Source organism: Crotalus tigris, unplaced genomic scaffold, assembly GCF_016545835.1.
Source record: "Crotalus tigris isolate CLP2741 ecotype Arizona unplaced genomic scaffold, ASM1654583v1 scf7180000018122.1127207, whole genome shotgun sequence".
In the NCBI taxonomy this organism is placed as follows: Eukaryota; Metazoa; Chordata; class Lepidosauria; order Squamata; family Viperidae; genus Crotalus; species Crotalus tigris.
In genome coordinates this window covers 608,564-630,317 of record NW_024096835.1, presented here as the reverse complement: position 1 = coordinate 630,317, position 21,754 = coordinate 608,564, and the positions used below count along the sequence as shown (strand labels likewise).

General features: G+C 36.6%; 1 protein-coding gene across 4 annotated transcripts in view; it reads right to left on the bottom strand.

The window, feature by feature from the left end:
* DNAH12 (dynein axonemal heavy chain 12) overlaps nt 1-21,754 on the bottom strand; it is a 132,879-nt gene that overhangs the window by 31,304 nt on the left and 79,821 nt on the right. For all 4 annotated transcript variants that reach the window (XR_005557266.1, XM_039348127.1, XM_039348128.1 and 1 more), the window contains exons 44-53: nt 16,573-16,734; nt 15,422-15,616; nt 14,340-14,473; nt 13,034-13,196; nt 11,872-11,952; nt 9,924-10,100; nt 9,566-9,697; nt 8,524-8,613; nt 7,453-7,593; nt 5,523-5,764 (exon numbers count right to left, since the gene is read on the bottom strand). Coding sequence is in view for 3 of the 4 variants with exons in the window: in XM_039348127.1 (XP_039204061.1) it covers nt 5,523-5,764; nt 7,453-7,593; nt 8,524-8,613; nt 9,566-9,697; nt 9,924-10,100; nt 11,872-11,952; nt 13,034-13,196; nt 14,340-14,473; nt 15,422-15,616; nt 16,573-16,734 (1,517 nt within the window). In the remaining variant the exon portion in view is untranslated. The remainder of the gene's footprint in view (nt 1-5,522; nt 5,765-7,452; nt 7,594-8,523; nt 8,614-9,565; nt 9,698-9,923; nt 10,101-11,871; nt 11,953-13,033; nt 13,197-14,339; nt 14,474-15,421; nt 15,617-16,572; nt 16,735-21,754) is intronic.

Genomic DNA, 21,754 nt, shown 5'->3' with positions numbered 1-21,754 from the left:
TTTGTGTGAAGTTCATTTCTGATTAGGGCCAATTCTGTTCTTTTCAGGATCCGTTTGGTGGCTGCAGAGTTGGAGTGGAATTTCAGTTGGAAACATGTGGGGATTAGATTTTGATCTCGGCAGTTGCATAGGAATGTGAGGTCGCATAAAATGGAAGCTCTTTGGACTTCAAGGTTTTCATAGGTCCTGGTCAGATGGTGGATTTTCTCCCCGTAGAGGTTCGATGTTTGTTTTCTGAGGTTTTCGCGGGTGTTTGTATGTAGGTCTTTGGTTGTTCGGGTTTTCTCCCACGTAAAATTGGAAGTGTCTTGGCGACGTTTCGACGAAGTCCCATTCGTCATCTTCAGGCTGGTGTTTTCAGCTTCGTGCTTCGAGCAGCAATGTGTGGTCTTAGCTGTTTCTTCCTTTTAACTGCCAGTGGGGGTATGAACTGATTGGGTGGGAGCTTGGCTGTGTTCTGATTGGGTGGAGGTGTGTTCTGATTGGTTAGGGGCTTGGCTGTGCTCTGATTGGCTGGGGGGTTGGCTGTGCTCTGATTGGCTGGGGGGTTGGCTGTGCTCTAATTGGCTGGGGGAGTGTTCTGTTTGGTTGTGCTCAGGTTAGTCTGAGTTGCAGGGGGGTTTAAGATTTTGGGCTGCCTTGCTATTTTTTGGCTTCGTGTTCGTGGTCGTGCCTCATCTTCATGGAGCGTGTCAGTTTGCTTCATGTATGGATTGGAGGGGTTTAAAGTGGCTAATGATGCAGCAGTACGTTTTCAAAGTTAAATCGGTGGCCTGATTCAGTCATATGTGCCGCAATCATGCACCCCAAGGACCCACTCCCCACCATGGATAAATCAGCAGTCGTCTACAGAATTGACTGTGAGGACTGCCCCAGTAACTATGTTGGGGAGACCGCCAAGAGAGTAAGAACCAGGGTCCATGAACACAAATTAGCGGTAAAAAGGGGCGAACAATACTCTCAGATTGCAGCACATATGACTGAATCAGGCCACTGATTTAACTTTGAAAACGTACGTGTCTTGGCCAGTGATAATACAAAAGGGGGCCGCTTGCTTAAAGAGGCATGGCTATCCAATAAGGACTCAATTAATCGGCATATTGATCTTTGCCCAGCCCACTTAACGTTGAGAGCTTGGAGCATGGGTAATCTCCCACCCCACTGGAGACAGCCTAAGGAAACACTGAATATATCAACGGAGAGGATTGTAGAGAAGACTTCCCCCTCTTACCATCCACAGCCCGGGAGTATTCAGATGGAACGCAAACAACGATTGAGACTCCCCCCCCCCCAAAATGGTCAGACATCTCCGAGCATCTGAAGGAGCGTTGAGAGACGCAGGAGCATTAACGTGTGGACTGGGGGTTTGCACATACCCCCCGGGGCATCTGGAGGGGAGAGCATCACCTGATAAGAGATCCATAATTAAAATACCCTTGGTGGGGGCATTGAATTGCCTGCCCTATTTGGGAGGGGAAAGGGTAGCCTCTCCAGCCCCACTGCCTGTAACAACTCAATCACCCCGTTTAGCAGTACCAACCCAAATGCGCCAACGAGAAGTGTGGGGTGACCCCGATGAAGATGCACAGGGGAGGAATACCAAGAGTGGGGGGGAGAGGGTAGTGAAGACTGATGCTCCTGATTGCCATATAGAGAACATCCAGGGTGAGTTATTTAAAACTAGGATGGAATGTATAAAGATCGGAGATAAAGAGAGGAGACGCCTGGGAGCAACAACTACCAGATCGTACTCGAAAAGGGGAGAAACAGCCTCATTAGCATGTTTGGTGAATATGACCCGCCCACCCCACCTCGCAATGCCGATCTGCCCGTATCAACAGGCAACACGGAAGAACCCTCAAGGCGGCACCGTGCAAGCAAGGAGCAAGGAGGAAACAGGGGGTGTGATGGCAATTAACTTGAATAACATCTGCGGAGACCATGATTGGGGAAAACACAAAGATAATAAGAGACAGTGCATTGCAACGGGGCAATCAGAACGGAGTGAAAAAAGGGGGATGGAGGTGTGCAACTAAACAAAGTGGGTGTGGCAATAAAGCAAAAAAAGAGGGGGGACGTTCCATCAAACCCCGAATTTGGCAAAGAGAAAACACCCAATGACAGTTACACAAGCAAGAAATGCAAGAAAGCAATTATTGCTAATAAGAAACCGGCAACCGGGAAACAGCCTATTCCATCAGGCCCAATGACAAGATCTAGGATCCGGGTGCAGACTCTGGCCAATCTATAAAGAGGACTCTCCTACTGACCGGCATTTTGAGCCCTGATGATGTCAGCAGTTGCTGAGGAAAGCTAGGTGTTTTATTGGTTTTATTGTAATTTTATTGACATTTTACTAAATTTTATTAAAAATTTTTAGCACTCCCTGGTGCTCACATTTAGTTTGGTTTTAAATATGGATATACCCAGGGATCATATTTTTAGTGTAATTGTTAACATATATATATAGTTGTTATCTATCAAAACAATAAGAATTGTATTAACTTGGGACTTCCGGTTCATCACAAGCCGCCATGGATGGTTGAGAGACTTGCTCTCTCTCTCCTGTTCAGTGTCGCATCGCTGGGGGGCCTTGAAAAGGACCGAAAGTCACCTTGAAGAGGCAACCAGCAAGGAGGGGCTTTCACTGGATCCCGGGAGAGCAGCAACTCTTCCGTCAGACCAGGCGATTTCTCCAAACCGGCGAATGAAAGGACTGGCCATAGAAATATGGTTCATCCCTAGGTTGCAAACAGCTGAAGTCACACTACCATCTGGCAACTTCAAAGCAGCCTGGACAGGACTGGGTGAGGTTTGCCTCTCTTACATCCTAACTACTTAATTACCTGCATAAGCTGCTAAAGTACTTTTCCCCCTGTGGTGAGGGAAGGGGGATTTTAGCCCTCCCTCCAAAAACAGCAGCTATCAACCACGTGGGAGTTTAAAACGTTGGAAAAATACTGAGATCTTAATTGGAATCCTATTTCCTAAAATTGGTGGATTATAAGATTTGCAACTTTCTGCTCTCTCTATATATATTTCTTCCTTGAGTTTTATTCCAATTACTATTGAAGATTTGGGGTTTTCCCCCACTTAAAATAGAGTGGGGAAAAAAACCTAAAAAGATTCAACTAACTCTAAGACGTAACCTGCTATTCTCTAAGAGACTTGTTGACAGCTTTGAAAATAGACAAGATAAAAAATAACCTTGAAACATGATCTGCAAAATTCAGCTCAGCTCTCCATTTGGTGGACTTTCTGACTGTCAGTTTTTTTCTCTTGAGTTTAATATATTACAATGGAAGGAGTATAGGAAAGGATTTCTTCTACAGAGGAAGTACAGGAACAAATTCTTTGTATGTTAAAAGCGATGATCCAAACTCTACGTATGCAAGCTCTGGATATACAAACTCAAACTATGACTTCAATCAAAGAATTATCTATACAGAATTCTTTAGAGAAAGTGAAACAACCAAATGTTATGACAGAAGACTTAGATACTCAACAAATACAGACAATAGAAAACACACACAAAAAATTGATAATACAGAACAAGGAAAGGGCGTTTCTTATAAACCAGAAGGAATTTGAAGATAAACAAGAAAAACAGATGAAAGAGAAGATAAATACTTTGGGACAACTGCATTGAACTGGAAAAATAAAGAGACTATCGGCTAAATCAACTAGTCCTTTTAAGAAAACATCAACTGGACGTTCTTATCAACATCAAACAATAGCCACAACAATACAAGGAGATTTTTTTTGATGATTTAAAGGCAAAAATACGAAAACATGACCTGGCAGAGGAAAAAAGCTAGAATAAGATTGAAAAAGATTGGGGTTCTGATCTATATATGAGATCTAAAATAGAATATATCTAAATAGATAGTATATGTATTCTGAACACAAGACATTGTAATGATTTGAGATAAAGAAAATTTTGGTCATATAAAATCTAGAAATATGTTGAAATAAGAATATTATATTGTCATTAGATGGGTGAGATAGATGGTAGAAGTTATATATAAGGTGCATATTTTAAATATTAGAATGTATGAGCAATTGGGATAAAGGAATTGTGTTTAATTAAAAATTTTGAAAAATTAAATATTAAATGTAATCTGAATATCTACAAATAATTAAGATTTGAATTTAAGATATTGTTATGAGTTGAGACAAAGGTTAAGTAAAACTTAAAAGTATAAGTACTAATAATTAAATTTGTATATGGGTTTGTGGTATAAATGTTGGTGGCTTATTTTTAATTTTTTTTTCTCTTTCTGGAAAGGAAGAAAGGAAGGAAGTAAAAGGAAGAAAAGGAAAAAAAAATTATTAGCGCCAAATGTGAGATAGGAGACTTAGAAATTGGGATCATTTAAAACCTGGAAATGATAAAGATTAAAGGTTAAACTTAAATATCAATGGCAAATTAAAGTTAAGAAAAACTTACTAGGTTATTGTCTAAAAGGTGGAATGTCAAATTAATTAAGATATGTATAGACTGAAGATTATTGATGAATATTAGAAAGGTATTTTTTGTTTGATTAATAGAATAAGAACTGTATTGGTTTGAACATGACAGTAGATATCATGGGGGGAAGAGAGGGAATTAGTTTGTTGTAATAATTTGAGATTTGTATTGATGATATTCAAATGTAACGGAATTACTATGCTCAGCCGCCATGCTACTTTTCAAATATGTAAATGTAATATTGTAAAATTAATAAAAAACTTGAAACAGTAAAAAGAATTGTATTAACTCAATGTTTGCAAAAGAGGATATTTTGGGAAAAGAGGAAATCAACTAAAACTATTATGTGGATTATGGATTATAGAAATCAATTGTTAGTGATTTACAAATTAACCCAGACAACACACTGTTCATCAATTATTAAGTGATTTATATTTTTAAAAAATCAATAAAATATATTACAAAAAAACAAAGGAAAAGGACATGTTATATTTCCTTTGCAGAAGAAATGTTATTATTTTATAGATTTTATATGTTAACCAATGAGAGTCTGTCTGGAATATACAAACAATAAATAAAACAACTAGAGCTCAAAATAAACCTTTTATTATGTACTGCATTTTCCGGTGTATAAGACGACTTTCTAAACCATGCAAATCTTCTCCAAAGTCGGGGGTCGTCTTATATGCCGAGTCGTCTTATACACTGGAAAATACCATATTTTCCAGCGTATAAGATGACTTTCTAACCATGCAAATCTTCTCCAAAGTTGGGGGTCGTCTTATATGCCGAGTCGTCTTATACGCTGGAAAATAGGGAAGATATCACAAGATATGAAAATAGCCCCATATAGCAGGACAAAATCAATTTAAAACAAACGATTTATCAATAACTTGTAATTTTATCATTTTCAGGTTGTAAAAAAGTTTTTAAAAATAGTAAATAGTATGCAAACTCTTTAATGTTGTTTACACTTAAGTATCGCTGAAAAGTGTGTATTCTCTTCTTTATAATGGTTTTGCTAAAATGAATACAAAGTATTTTCTCTGACCTTGATTTTTCTCCGCCAAGTCCTCCAATCAGCTTTTCTGCTCTTTCTAGCTTTTTAGCGCACAGATCCACTTGGAATTCTAAGCGGGCTTTTTCTTCAGTTTTCTCAACGAAGGTTTCTTGCAATGCTTCCAAACGATCTTCAACAGCTTTAAGTTCAGCTCTCTTCTGATTTAATAATGCCATAGTATGTGCTAATGACTGCTGGGCTTCTGCTAAGCGGGCTTTCTTTGGAGCAACCACCTATTTAATAAATTTAGATTGTTATATTCTATAATAATTATGATTTCAAAAACAAAAACAGAATAACTTTTAAAATGATTAAATATGACAAGATTGCCTATTCTTCAGTACACTTAGGCCAAATTGTTCCATTCTTCAGCAACCTCCTATTTGGATCTTGAGTTGATCTTGAAAATGACTGAGAACTTTCAATTAAAGCAAAATGTCATTGCCACAGTTCTAGCAATAGCTAAATGGAATACAAATGACTTAACACAATAGACACTTGGAATCAAATGTGTTTGGCAACTTAGCTGTTGGTTCACATATATATGTTGATTCACATACATATATCTACATGGAGGGAAGTAAGCAGTGGGGTACCACAAGGTTCCATCATAGGCCCAGTACTCTTCAATAACTTCATAAATGACTTAGATGAGGGAATAGAAGGGGAACTCATCAAATTTGCAGATGACACTAAGCTGGCGGGAATAGCCAACACCCAGAAGACAAGCTCAGAATCCAAAAATGTCCTATCCAACAACATGAAATTTAATGTGAAGAAAAGCAAGGTTTTACGCCTAGGCAGAAATTAACCAAAGGTACAAGTCCAAATTAGGCGAAACATGGCTCAAAAACCTTAACTGTGAGAGGAACCTTGGAGTCCTAGTAGATGATCACTTAAACATGAGCCAACAGTGTGTGGCAGCAGCCAAAAAAGGTAATACAATTCTTGGTTCTATAAATAGAGGCATAGAATCAAAATCATGTGAAGTATTAGTACAGCTTTATAAATCCTTAGCAAGACCACACCTGGAATACTGCATCCAGTTTTGGTCACCAAGTTATAAAAAATATGTTGAGATTTTGGAAAAAGTACAAAGAAGAACAACTAAGATGATTAAGGGCCTGGAGACTAAAACATATATGAAGAATGGTTGCAGGAATTGGGTATGGCTAATCTAGAGAAAAGAAGGACTGGGGTGACATGATAGCAGTTTTCCCGTATTTGACGGGCTGCCAGAGGGGATCAACTTATTTTCCAAAGCACCAGAAGGCAAGACAAGAAACAATGGATGGAAACTAATCAAACAGAGAAGCAACCTGGAATTAAGGAGAAACTTCCTAATAATGAGAACAATTAATCAGTGGAACAGCTTGCTTTTAAAAGTTGTAGATGCTTTATCACTGGAGATTTTTAAGAAAAGACTGGACAGCCATGTGTCTGAAATGGTATAGGGTCTCCAGCTTGAGTAGGGGGGTTGGACTAGAAGACCTCCAAGGTCCCTTCCAGTTCTATTCTGATTAAAATTAAGAACTTCCTTCTAGATCTTATTTGCAACGTAGAATTATTTTCTAACACTGTATTGTTCGGACAGATTGCTGCAGAAGACTATTCTCCTGTTAAGACATTATCATGAGATTTCTTACTGCTGATTCGTACACACAGATTTTTTTAAGGGATCTTCACTCTATTACAGTGTTACTAGTCTATGACTAAAACGATTGGCAGAATTATGGACTAGAGGTTTATACTACATATCTTATGCTAAACTAATGTAATAATTATAGTAATTATAGTATGATATACTGAACTTCCATATTCAAAAGCAGTGTACATCCAAAAATTGTATTTGTGATGCAAGGGGATCTGACTGGGAGCAATCATATTTTCAATATAAAAAGAAAAAAAAACTTAATAATACCTTTGCTACTCGGTCATAAACCTCCATTGCCATAATCCATTTACATAACCCTTCTGCTGCAGAAGATGCTTTAGCCACTTTGGGAGGATCAAATTCAGGATTAGTTAGATATTCCGAACGAATCTTCTGCATCACTGATACCTACATGAAACACACATTACTTACATCTGAAATACAGGATTCAGCAGTTAATAATTCTCTAAATCATTTGACTATTATTAATCATGTATTATTGGGTAGCTTTTATAATCAAGCTACAATTTGCTCCCTCTGCTTGTGATCCCTATCTTGCCCTGAGCATGTTTATGACAGACATTGATGGATTTCCCTGGTTTGTTTCTCTCCTCTCCTGTCATTAGCTGATAGGAAAACAAGTTCTGACAGATGCTAGATGGCTCTGGTTTGGCATAAGATAATTTGCACAGATGTGTTCAATAGGAGACTATCAATTTCTGGGCAGTGTTTTGGCCTTATTCTGAAATTGTGCTCAACCATGCTCAAAAGAAGTCTAACAATCTGCTAATATCAACAGATCAGTTCAGAAAGAACTAGCCTCATTTGCTCCCCAAACCATAATGTATGTTGGAAACAATGCCCAAGAACTGAATGGAAGGACAGAGGCCAACATCAGTTTAAAGTGGCCAATAGATGCTGGGCTAATCCATCCCTAGGAGTCATCTGTCTGCACCAGAGACTAAATGGTCAGTGAAGAATCACTGCAGCCACAGAAAAATTATAATAGCTTGTTGCCTGCTTAAATGAGAACACATTACTTAAAGGGTAGAACATGTAGCAATGACTTTAAGCTACCCCCAGATATGAACCAGGCGTGAAAACAAGGCAAAATTGTGAGCCTGTGGTTTAAAAAAAAGTGGCTGGAGCTTGTTTGTGCCCTAGCTAGATGGAAATAAGAAAGGGCTTACAATTATTATTCTCACATGACTGATATGTAAATGTCATTCTTCCATTTAAAAAAATGCTGGCTTTTAAAGACGAGACAAGAGACAGAGTCTTTTGTGCTCACTCTAATTGAATCACAATTTATTATTTTTGAAATAAACAAAGACTTACTGGAATGTTATCTTTGTCATATTCTCTCAAGTCTTTAAGGAAATTCATTTCACCTAAAAGTTTTTTGCTAGGTCCCCAGTAGTCTAAAATCTAAAAGACAGTTAAAGAATTATATTAAATAGTTTTAAAGGTAATGAGAAGGTGGGAAAATGCAGAGGGTTTTCTAATGAATGTATAATTTGAAGGATATTCAACAAGAGAACGCAGAAAATAATTTGTATAGAATAAAACAACTATCACTGACTATATATAGCAAAGACTATGAATTTGCACTTCAGACTCAAAGACAAAAAGGTTCTTTAGCGTACATGGGCACACAGCTAACACCTGTGGGTAATTCCTTAAGCAAACATGACTTTCTCATGTTTGTGGCAGCTGTGGTTTCTAGGAAACAACAGTGCTGCTTTAAGGATTGCTGAGAGATGCTACATAAGAGGCATCTTATGGATCTGAAGATATATGTCTTTAACTCCAAAGCTCTACACAATCCAACTCTCTGCACACTATATGTATGAAAATGAATCCGTCTTACATGTTTGAAAAATATTGAGCTTCATCATTATAATCCTCCCATGTAAACTATTAACATATGAAATAAAGTGGTAGTTTGTTTCTAATAGCGGTGTAAAAAATAGATAAAGGAAAAATCCACATTTTAGTGAAACACAGGGAACCAAAATATTGAATTAAAAAACTGAAAAATCCATTAGTCTGTTATATAAATTTCAACAGTGAAGCAAATGATAATCTTATTTTCTAAGTCTTCTTATAAACTCCACTTCCACATTCCTAGCCATTCTTCCTATCAAGATAGAAATGCTTTGCTAACAGTGTATTTATGGAACCAATAATCCAATTTATTGTTCTCTGCACTTTCTCATTTCATGATGAAAACTAAGACGATTTTCATGAAGATGAAGTATTGATAAAGCAACTTTACCATGCCTGCAGTTTTATTTTATTTAGCTCTAGGTATATGTTTCCTGTTTATTAAAATGGGTTTTGCCACTAAAAGCATTTTGCTTTGCTTCAATTACTTTACCTTGCCTCCAATTCCAGAAGGATCAGCAATTTTTTCTGGTTTGATATCCTTCATTACACAAATGGCAGCCATAACCAGTTTAACTCCAGAAGGTGGATTCTTCATTGATTTTACAATTGTAATATCTGCAGGCTAAAATATTATATATTGTCAAGTTGTAGTTTCCAAAATGTTGCATATTTAAACAGATCTGCTACCTGTTCTTATTTGAAAAAGATCAAGGACTGAACTTGGATCTTCTGGATGGAGTAAGTGATGGAATGCTCCTTCAATCAAACAATGATCAAAAGAATGCTATTCCAACCAAGTCTCTCTATTTAGGTTTCTTTCATAAACGCTTATACTGTCATTAACTTGCCTTCAGGGTGTCAAGTGCAGCCAATGCTGCCTCTAGTGCTGGAATTGCTTCGGCAAGGTCACTCTCGCATTCATTTTTCAGTGCCTGAGCTTCGGCTGCCTTTTCTGTAGCAAGCTCCTCATCTACTTTTACAGTTTTGCTTTTTGCTTCAACCTCAGCAGATTCCTTCTCAATGATCTAGAGAGGGAAGGTAAAGTAATAAATAAACAATTATAATGAAACAGGTACACAATCCATTAGAGTCATGCATTCAATTAGTAAGACCAACTGTTCTGAACTTCTGAGTTTATATTTGGAGCTGTATAAAAAGTATAAAAAAATTAAGCTCTGCATAAAATTAATGATTGCCACTAGAATTATTGTCTGTGACTTCTTGTATTGATGTTTTTGAAAGCACGTTTCTGCCAAATATATGAACATCTATGTCAACTGTCCCACTCAGTCATCTAGCAAAGAAAGACTCTTGGCCATTTGTTTTTGCCAAGAGTATATTGAAGTTTAGGTGTTTATGGAAGTAGCTTATGCTGAATCTGAGGTTTTCCCAGATTCACATTATCAGATTTTGATACTTGGCAACTGTGTCACTTTTACGGACATTTGCAGCATCCTGTGGTCACGTACTGCAATTTGTGATATTTTTTGCCAGTTTCTGGTGTTTACTTTTGGTTTCCAGCAAAACATACTCATTTGGGAAAAATTGATTTGTTTAGCAAACACAGTATTTGCTTAACACTCACCAAAAAAATGTCAAAAAATAGGTCCAATCATATGATGGTTTTACTTATGATTTATGATTTATAATTTTGGATTAAATTTCAGTTGTAAATTGAGGATTACCCTTAATCCCACTTTGACTGGGACAAGCTAATTATGTTCTGTGTGTATTTGTACATATTTGTGTTTGCGTGTTAAGTGTGATTTAAAAAAAACAGTTTTAAAAGACAGATTCCACTTGGGAAAAATCACCATTGTCAAATACTTGACAATGGATAGTTGTCATGGCAATTGGGACAGCTAACATTACAAAAATCTGAGAGGAGAAAAACCAAAACATTATTTATTAATTAATAATTACTATAATTCTTAATAGTTTTGAAACTGATCTGAAGCATTAGAGGTTGTAGTTTGCCATCTGACTTTTATTTAACACTAATGTAAGCTAACCACTATCATTTACATCACTAGCTTGCCATGTATAGCACAGCAAAGCAAAATCTTTATTTTTGTGATTGACCCCCACAAAATGATATTAGAATGATGAATATTTATCAACATTTCAGTATTAATAAGAATAGTGAAAATAAAAATGTGATTCCTGGGTGAATCCATATCAATTACCAATAAAACATGAACACCAGGAATATAATAAACTATAAAAGTTTAATACCATCACCGATCACCAAGCTTTCGTCAGATACTTCTGACATCGTCAGGGTTAATGCTGGTCTGTGGGAGAGTGCCTTTATAGGTGAGCCGTCATTTGCACATGGCTCTTAGATCTTGTCGTAGGTCCTAATTGATTTAACTGCTTTTTAATTATGGCTTCCATACTGATGACTCCTCTTTTCTTGCAGTAAAAGCCATAATTAAAAAGCAGTTAAATCAATTAGGACCTACGACAAGATCTAAGAGCCGTGTGCAAATGACGGCTCACCTATAAAGGCACTCTCCCACAGACCAGCATTAACCCTGACGATGTCAGAAGTATCTGACGAAAGCTTGGTGATCGGTGATGGTATTAAACTTTTATAGTTTATTATATTCCTGGTGTTCATGTTTTATTGGTAATTGACATTTCAGTATGAATAGTTTAGCCTAAAAGTCATTAAAAATACAAATTTCTAACACAAAGCTATAAAATCACCATATCATTAAAATATTATAATTAGTATAATCATTTGATTGTATACTACAATAACCACATTATCCTGAGCATCAGAAATTTTACCTTCATCATGGCTGCATTATCCACTTTTGCTTGCTCCAATTTAGGTTGCAAATTCACAAGTTCTTTCTTCATTTCACCCACCTGAAACCAATAGTAGTTGAACATGAATTGTTTAATATTCACAAACTAGAAAGAAGAAATAAAACATTTATTATGTACTATTGGGATTACAATCTTAAACTCATTGATTTTGGAGAAGATCCTCTGAACCAATGATATTTATTTATGGGTAAACATGTTAGGAATTTCTAGCCTGCTGTACAAATCAAGGAGAGTGCAAAAGTTGGCTTGAAACTCAACATTAAGAAAACCAAGATCATGGCATCCAGCCCTATTAATTCCTGGCAAATAGATGGGGAAGAAATGGAGGTAGTGACAGATTTTATCTTCCTGGGCTCCAAGATCACCACAGATGGGGACTGCAGTCAAGAAATTAAAATACGCTTGCTCCTGGGGAGGAAAGCTATGGAAAATCTAGACAGCATACTAAAAAGCAGAGACATCACCTTGCAACAAAAGCGCGTATAGTCAAGGCCATGGTTTTCCCATTTGTAATGTATGGCTGTGAAAGTTGGACCATAAGAAAGTCTGAGTGACAAAGAATTGAGGTTTTTGAACTATGGTGCTGGAGAAGACTCCTGCAAGTCCCCTGGACTGCAAGGCAATCAAACCGGTCAGTCCTAGAGGAGATCAACCCCAACTGCTCTTTAGAAGGCCAGATCCTAAAGTTGAAACTCAAGTACTTTGGCCACTTAATGAGAAGGAAGGACTCACTGGAGAAGGGCCTAATGCTGGAAAAGATTGAGGGCAATAGAAGAAGGGGACGACACAGAATGAGGTTGCTGGATGGAGTCCCTGAAGGAGTAGGCATTAGCTTAAATGGACTCCAGAAGATGGTAGAGGACAGGAAGGCCTGGAGGAACGTTGTCCATAGGGTTGTGAAGGGTTGGACATGACTTCGCAACTAACAACAACAAATCAAATCATATGCAAATGTAATTATATTTCTTGAAATAAATGCAAATAGTAACAAAAACTTTTTATTTAAAACAAATAGCACTAGAAACAACCAAATTAAAATAAAGGAAAAAGCTAAGATAGTCGGGTTTTGAAATTTTGAAGCTACTCTCACAAGATAAAAGTGTACTTTTTATTGATTCACCTGAGATTCAGCAAAAGCTAATTTGTCTAATCCATTAGTATATCTTTTTTTTGCCTTCATGATAGTATCACGATTCTGCGTCAAAAGAAGTTGGAAGGATCCAATAAGTTCAAGGTAGGAAGTAGGTGTAACATAGTTATGTCGTCCCAACTCGTTCAAAAATCTGCATCAATAAAAATAATGCATTAATTAACCAGGATTCAAAGAAAAAGATCTATTTTGTTTGATAATAAATATACATGCTTGTTCCTTTCCCTATGTATATGTAGCAGAATAAGCAAGACATTTAAATTAGGAAATTATAATTGGAATGGCTATTGTAATAAAACTAGTGACCCCTAAAGCATTTGATAAATCGACTCCACATTGAAAGGCCTGAATAGGTGTAATTCAGCTTTTGCTTCTGATATAATCCTATTTATATAATGGAATAATATGGCTAAAACCAGACTATTCCTATATACTTCCTTCAAAGTGCATTATGGAAGTAGGATAGTAGGATGCTGGTTAGAGCCAAATATCAAAACAGACATTCTTATTATTTAGTCAATATCCTCAAAGAGGCTCACTTTTACTTATCCCCCACATTCTGAAAATCTGGTAAATGCTGAGAGAAGAGGCAATAAAAGAATAAAAATCCAAGAAGAGATCCAGATGTTCTTGCTTTAACCATCCCTTTGCAGTGAAAGCCAGAGCCCAAGCCAGAGTTTATTTAAGAAGGTAACACATAAACACTATGTAATCTAACCTTATTATATTGATTTTATTTGGAATTTTGCAAAGGGGATCATTGCCTCCTTTCACACACACACATCGAGTATTTCCCTTTCCCCAAATATATTCCCTTTTATATCAAGAGATGAATCTTCACTCATTTTCTAAGGGAATTTTTCAATAACATCTTCCCAATGGCAATGCCTCTTGCATTTGCCTCTTGCATTTCTGTGCTGGCACATGGTTTGTTAAATTCTATGGTTCTAGGCTTTAACCAAGAAGATTCAAAACACTTTCCTTTCTATTCTCCTAGAGCCGAGGTGAATGAAGAAGTTCTGGATAGAAGAGTCAAGGGCTTCCCAGCTGGAAAAGTAAGATGTCCAATAGTAGCCTATTGTAAATTATCTTTTACTGGACACGCTTAGAAGAATTTCCTGTAGAGGCCAGAGAAATTTCAAATGATCCATCCTCCCAACTTATAACAGTTATAGTGTACTTAAAATATTAGGGGGTTTTAGCAATATTGTTTTATATGCTGGAATTCCTTCTTTTGCATTTATATTAAGAGCATAAACCTATATAGAAAGCTAACCTTTCAGAAAGTGATAACACAGATGTATGGAAATGTTTACAAATGGGAACCACTTCTTGACGTTCATTTTCTGTGAGCTCAAGCTTTTCCAAGAATTTAATAGCCACACGCTCAAGAGCATCTTCAGGCCATGGCTGTAAGCACAAGGATATAAAGTTTTCTTATAATGTGTCTTATTATACATTGTATTTGCTACTCCATTCCATTAACAGTTTGTCATGAAATTTGTCAATTGCAGATGAGCAAAGAAATTGGAAAAAGATTCACATTACCTCATTCTAAAGATATTCCTTTTCCTTGCATTTCACATAAGGTCTTAAGCAATATAATGACCATCTCGACAAATAATGGGAAAAAAAACCATTTAATTTTTTTTAGTCAACAGATGAATTTTCCTCTCACACATTCATTTTACTGTATTTATTTTACTCCATATGTATTCCTTTGTTTTACATATTAACAATCTACCTCAGGCACCATAGGACCACACCCAGGGATTTTTTGGATCCCATAAAATATCTCCATACTGATACCAATATGTTAAGTTCTCTAACCATGTTTGGAGTAGTAAGTAGATGAGAGTTGGATCCCCCCATCCCATATTCTACATAGAATATAATGAATGACAGTAAATGAAAGAGAAGTGATTAATCCACTCTATTCACTACATAGACAAGGTAAAACAATAAGGTGTTGTTTTACACTATACATCACTATACACAACAAAATAGGTCAAGCAAGAACCATTCCCCACTATGATCATATTGGAGTAAAAAATATATAATCCTAGAATATGTAGTTTATAGTGGAATTCCACTATATCATTCAATAGTATAAAAGAATATATTTTTGAATGACACTGAGATGCTTTAAGAGACTTTTAAAAAAAATCTATGTAGTATACAAGCATCCATTCCCAGTGACTGCAAAAAGTTACTAATAATTCAAAGTTGGATTATTCTCTGTAGGACAGAATCTTTTTAAGATCTAAAAAAAACCATTATCAACATCAAAGAGCGTAAAAGGCAAGTTTTTATGAGCCTGGTAAATATACTGACATCACTCTAAGTATTTCTACAAACCTGGAACCAGTCAATAGTACAACAGTTGATGAGAGATGGAAATTGTCTCAGTCGATTGCGAAAAGCATCTCCAATTGGACTGAAAGCTACTACAACATGGAGATTGTCTTTGCAACGGTTCACAAAGAAAGCAAATAAGGCCAACGGACTAAGCTCTTCATGCTTATGGCCTGCCTGGGCTACAGCACGAACTCCCTAGAAAATAAAGCACAGAAGTAAATCACCCAGTTCCAAGTCTAGTTTTGAAAAGCAATCTGACTACTAATAGGAAGTGTAATGTATTCATCAAAAGTAATTAACTTGTAAAAAATATATGTCTGATTGAGAAATAAATATATAAATACATATATAAAGACATAAAACAAAATCATCATCCCATTCTGGTATCTACAACCCAGTAATTTCCTAAGAATTAAAGGCTCTGATAGTAAGTTTTATCTTAACTACCTTCAAGTAACCATCAGTAAGAGTGACATTCAAATATCTTGGGGGAGATCATTTTCAAGAGATGGAGTCAAAATCAAAAAACATTTTCTTCTGCTTCCTCATCCCCAACTTCATATATGTGGGATATATCTGGAGGAGCATATCTGAGAGATTGGTTCTATCTGAAGGAGGCAATCCTGAAGATATCTGAGTGCCAATCCGTAAAGGACTATGTATTTTAAAACCAGACTTTGAACTGTCCCCAGAAGTGTTTTGAAGCCAACAAAGCCATTGCAAAACCAATGCTGTATATAGTTATGCTGATTCTCACTTGCCACTAGACAGGGAGCACTTCATTCTTCAGCAACAGTAGGATTCAGGTAGTCTCTAATAACAGTCCTATATAAAGTACATTTGCAGCAGTAAACCCAAGAAGTGATGAGAGCTTGCATTACCATTACAAGGCCTTCTATTAGTCTATTAGTGGTGCATTATTATCCATACAGTATAATATACAGATAGGTTTTAATTTATCAACTAGGGACATGGTTCAACTGAGGTTAAGCAGCTTACAAGTTATTTTCCTTTTAAATAAAGCAGAATTAAACTGCAGTCTTAGTTGTGGCCATGCATGGTAATATTTTAAATTCTAATCTTAATATTTTTTTAAAAAATAATTCTAATAAGTAATTATAATATTTAAGAGAAATATTATATGGGAATACCTCCATAACTTCCTGTTTCTCATCAGCTGCAAAAAGATTGGGCACTTCTCCTGTATTAAGCACACTGTCAACATCTTCTAAAAATCCTTCTTCTTTGATTTGTGTGTCTGTGATCAAAAACACAGTCTTCAAACCCTTCATACCTGCGTTCCTCAGAAGGTTCTAGAAGTAACACAAACATTATTAAGCATTCAGAGCAATAGAGACAACAACCCCATTAAGGAACTACCATGACTATCAACACTGTTACCTACTTGTGTAATGAAATGTCTGCAAGAAAACATCCAGGCTCAGAGAGCACCAAGAACCTCACAGTAGTTATAATTGCTGTTATGAAGACTCTCCTCTCCCTAGTTCTTTCTATGCACTTCTTTCATTTATTAGTTTTTTTACTTTTTATTTCTAAAATCTGTATTTTTTTATTCTTTTAAAAATTTAATAAATTTTTATATATATATAAAATTTGTGTGTGTATGTGTGTGTATATACATATATATGTATGTATGTATATGTATATACATATACAGTATGTGTGCATGTGTATCTGTATACGTATTATATGTATAATATCATTATCTATCACATTAGGCTCCTTTATGGATTACTGCCTTGTCGTGGCAAAGGGGGCTTGTGTAACTCAATGAAGCTATGAGCTATGCCGTGCAGGGCCACCCAAGATGGACAGGTCAGAGCAGAGAGTTCTGATAAAATGTGATCCACTGGAGAAGGAAATGGCAAACCACTCCAGTATCTTTGCCATGAAAATCCCATGGACAGTACTAAAAGGAAAAAAGATATGACGCTGGAAGATGAGCCCCTCAGGTCGGAAGGTGTCCAATATGCTACTGGGGAATAGCAAAGGGCTAGTACTAGTAGCGCCAGAAAGAATGAAGCGACTGAAGAATTTAACAAAACCGAAAGGACGCTCAGCTGTGGATATATCTGGTGGTGAAAGGAAAATCCGATGCTGTAATGATCTTTTCTCCATAGGAAACTGGAATGTAAGATCCATGAATCAAGGCAAGCTAGACGTAGTCAAAAAAGAGATGACAAGACTGAACATCGACATCTTAAAAATCAGCGACTAAAATGGACAGGAATGGGTGAATTTAATTCAGAGGACCATCAGGTATACCATTGTGGGCAAAAATCCCTCAGAAGAAATGGAGTAGCCTTCATAGTCAATAAAAGAATAGGAAAAGCAATACTGGGATACAATCCCCCAAATGACAGAATGATCTCAGTTCGAATCCAAGGCAAACCATTCAATATCACAGTAGTCCAAATCTATGTCCCAACCACTGGTGCTGAAGAGGATGAAACTGACCGGTTCTGTGAAGCCCTACAGCACCTTATAGAATTAACACCCAAAAATGATGTCCTTATCATCATGGGGGATTGGAATGCTAAAGTAGGAAGCCAAAAGATAATCGGAATAACAGGCAAGTTTGGTCTTGGAGTACAAAATGAAGCAGGGCACAGGCTGATAGAATTTTGTCAAGAGAATACGATGGTCATAACAAACACTCTTTTCCAACAACCCAAGAGACAGCTCTACACATGGACATCACCAGACAGAAATCAGATTGACTATGTGCTCTGCAGCCAAAGATGGAGAAGCTCTATACAGTCAGTAAAAACAAGACCAGGAGTGACTGTGGCTCAGATCATGAGCTTCTTGTTGCAAAATTTAGGCTTAAATTGAAGAAAGTAGGGAAAAGCACTAGGCCACTCAGGTATGAACTAAATCATATTCCTAAGGAATATACAGTAGAGGTGATAAATAGATTTAAGGAAATAGATCTGATAGACAGAGTGCCTGAAGAACTATGGATGGAGGTTCACAACATTGTACAATACGTGGCAACTAAAACCATCCCAAAGAAAAAGAAATGCAAGAAAGCAAAATGGCTGTCTATTGCAAATAGCTGAGGAAAGAATGGAAGCGAAAGGCAAAGGAGAAAGAGAAAGATACAACCAATTGAATGCAGAATTCCAGAGAATAGCTAGAAGAGATAAGAATACCTTCTTAAATGAACAGTGCAAAGAAATAGAAGAAAACAACAGAAGAGGGAGGACCAGAGATCTCTTTAAGAAAATTGGAGATATGAAGGGAACGTTTCATGCAAAGATGGGCATGATAAAGGACCAAAATGGCAGGGACCTAACAGAGGCAGAAGAGATTAAGAAGAGCTGGCAAAACTACACAGAAGAACTATACAAGAATGAGCTTAATATCCCAGATAACCACGATAGGGTGATCACTGATCTCGAGCCAGACATCCTAGAATGTGAAGTGAAATGGGCCTTAGGAAATCTGAGCAACAACAAAGCTAATGGAGGTGACAGTATTCCAGCTGAGCTATTCAAAATCTTAAAAGACGATGCAGTAAAAGTGCTACACTCAATTTGCCAGCAAATTTGGAAAACTCAACAGTGGCCACAGGATTAGAAAAGGTCAGTTTACATTCCAATTCCAAAGAAAAGCAATGCCAAAGAATGTTCAAACTATTGCACCATTGCACTCATTTAACATGCTAGTAAAGTTATGCTTAAAATCCTACAAGCTAGACTCCAGCAATATGTGGACTGAGAACTACCAGAAGTACAGGCAGGATTTCGAAGAGGCAGAGGAACTAGAGATCAAATTGCCAACGTATGCTGGATCATGGAGAAAGCTAGGGAGTTCCAGAAAAACATCTACTTTTACTTCATTGATTATGCTAAAGCCTTTGATTGTGTGGTATCACAACAAATTATGGCAAGTTCTTAAAAAGATGGGAGTACCAGATCATCTTATTTGTCTCTTGAGAAACCTATATGTGGATCAAGAAGCAACAGTGAGAACTGGACATGGAACCACTGATTGGTTCAAAATTGGGAAAGGAGTCCGGCAAGGCTGTATACTGTCGCCCTGCCTATTTAACTTATATGCAGAGCACATTATGAGAAAAGCAGGGCTAGATGAATCAAAAGTTGGAATTAAGATTGCCGGGAGAAATATCAACAACCTAAGATATGCAGATAATACCACTCTAATGGCAGAAAGTGAAGAGGAACTAAAGAGCCTCTTGACATGTGTGAAGAAGGAGAGTGCAAAAGTTGGCTTGAAACTCAACATTAAGAAAACCAAAATCATGGCATCCAGCCCTCTCAATTCCTGGTAAATAGATGGGGAAGAAATGGAGGTAGTGACAGATTTTATTTTCCTGGCTCTAAGATCACCTCAGATGGGGACTGCAGCCAAGAAATTAAAAGACGCTTGCTCCTGGGGAGGAAAGCTATGGAAAATCTAGACAGCATACTAAAAAGCAGAGACATCACCCTGCCAACAAAAGCGCGTATAGTCAAGGCCATGGTTTTCCCAGTTGCAATGTATGGCTGTGAAAGTTGGACCATAAGAAAGGCTGGGTGACAAAGAATTGAGGCCTTTGAACTATGGTCTGGAGAAGACTCCTGCGAGTCCCCTGGACTGCAAGGCATTCAAATCGGTCAGTCCTAGAAGAGATCAACCCCGACTGCTCTTTAGAAGGCCAGATCCTGAAGTTGAAACTCAAGTACTTTGGCCACTTAATGAGAAGGAAGGACTCACTGGAGAAGGGCCTAATGCTGGGAAAGATTGAGGGCAATAGAAGAAGGGGACGACAGAGAATGAAGTGGCTGGATGGAGTCACTGAAGCAGTAGGTGTTAGCTTAAATGGACTCCAGAAGATGGTAGAGGACAGGAAGACCTGGAGGAATTTGTCCATGGGGTCGCAATGGGTCGGACACGACTTCACAATTAACAAGAACAACAATCACATTAGGATAATTCATGTATTACTCATTTCAAATCCACCCTCCAAATCTTCCACTGCCAGAGTACAGAGCATTCAACTCAAATACCTCATGGAATAAGTACAGTATTTCAGCATGCAGAAAATTTCATTAATTTTTTTCTAAAAAAATATTTTATATGTTTTTTTTAATTTTTAAGAAAAAGTACTCAGGATACACCGTGGTGTTTGAGTAATCAGACATTCAAAAGTAAAAACATAAATAAACAACTCAACTTAATACATTCACTGTCTCCTCTCTATTTCCCTCAAATAACATAATATGTTTAAAATATTCCATTTCTAAATTAAATTTCTATTACTACTAAACCTGTTTTAAAACTTTATCAGTTTACAATTACCAAAATCAAATTTAACTTTAAATCAACAAGTTATCAATTCAGATATCCCTTCCAGATGTATTCTAGTTCTTAATTTCTCTCATCCCTCTTTTTATCACCAATCTCATTTATTTCTTCTTCCATTACACAATAGCTATCTTAGCAAAAAAATAATGTTAAACCTTAATTCACTTCAATTCATTACACAAACTTCAAATTTCATCCAATTGATTGTCATACCTTATCACATCTATGTTATTGTACAAAAAAATCATCTAAGTTAAAATACTCCATTAATTATTAAAACCATCCCAATCTAAAAAAATCAATATTTTTTCAATTCCAATACATAATTTTCGTCAAAATATATCTATTATTCCAAAAAATATTCTTAATCTATTTAAAATATCCATTCTAAAAATCACCTTCATGTATATATGTTTATATTTTTTCTTGCTTCTAACTCTAAAATCATAATCCTTAAAACCAACCATAAATCCAACATTGCCTTTTAATCCATTACACAATTTTAAATTTCTCTTTTCAGTCTAATTCTGGCTTTTTTCCTGTGCCAAGAAGGTTTCCATAAAGACGCTTCCCTTTCAGCCAGTGTATCTATCTTTGTTGCTTGCAGTAGCCTTTGAAATAATAGAAATCCCATCCTCTGCATTAAATGTCTATTTCTCTCCTCCTTGAAGCGTCGTTGCTTTGTAGTTTGAAATCTCAGTCTTTGCTTCTTCTGTTCCTCAAAGTTGCAGATGGAAGGTTTGTAAGATAGAATAAGTTCATCTTTTATCTCTGTTGATTCCTCTTCTAATATATTTTGATTTATACCATAGTCAGATGTAGCCTGGACATCCATTTGAACATTTGAAGTGAAATTTCTGGATCTTAGTTCTGTAGTAAACTTCTTCATTGTAGCACATATTTCTGCAGTAGCCTCATAAATCTTTTCTAATATAAGTGTACAATTTAATTGTGACTGAGGTTCTCCATTTTGATAGTGATTAAAAAAAAGTCTCTTTT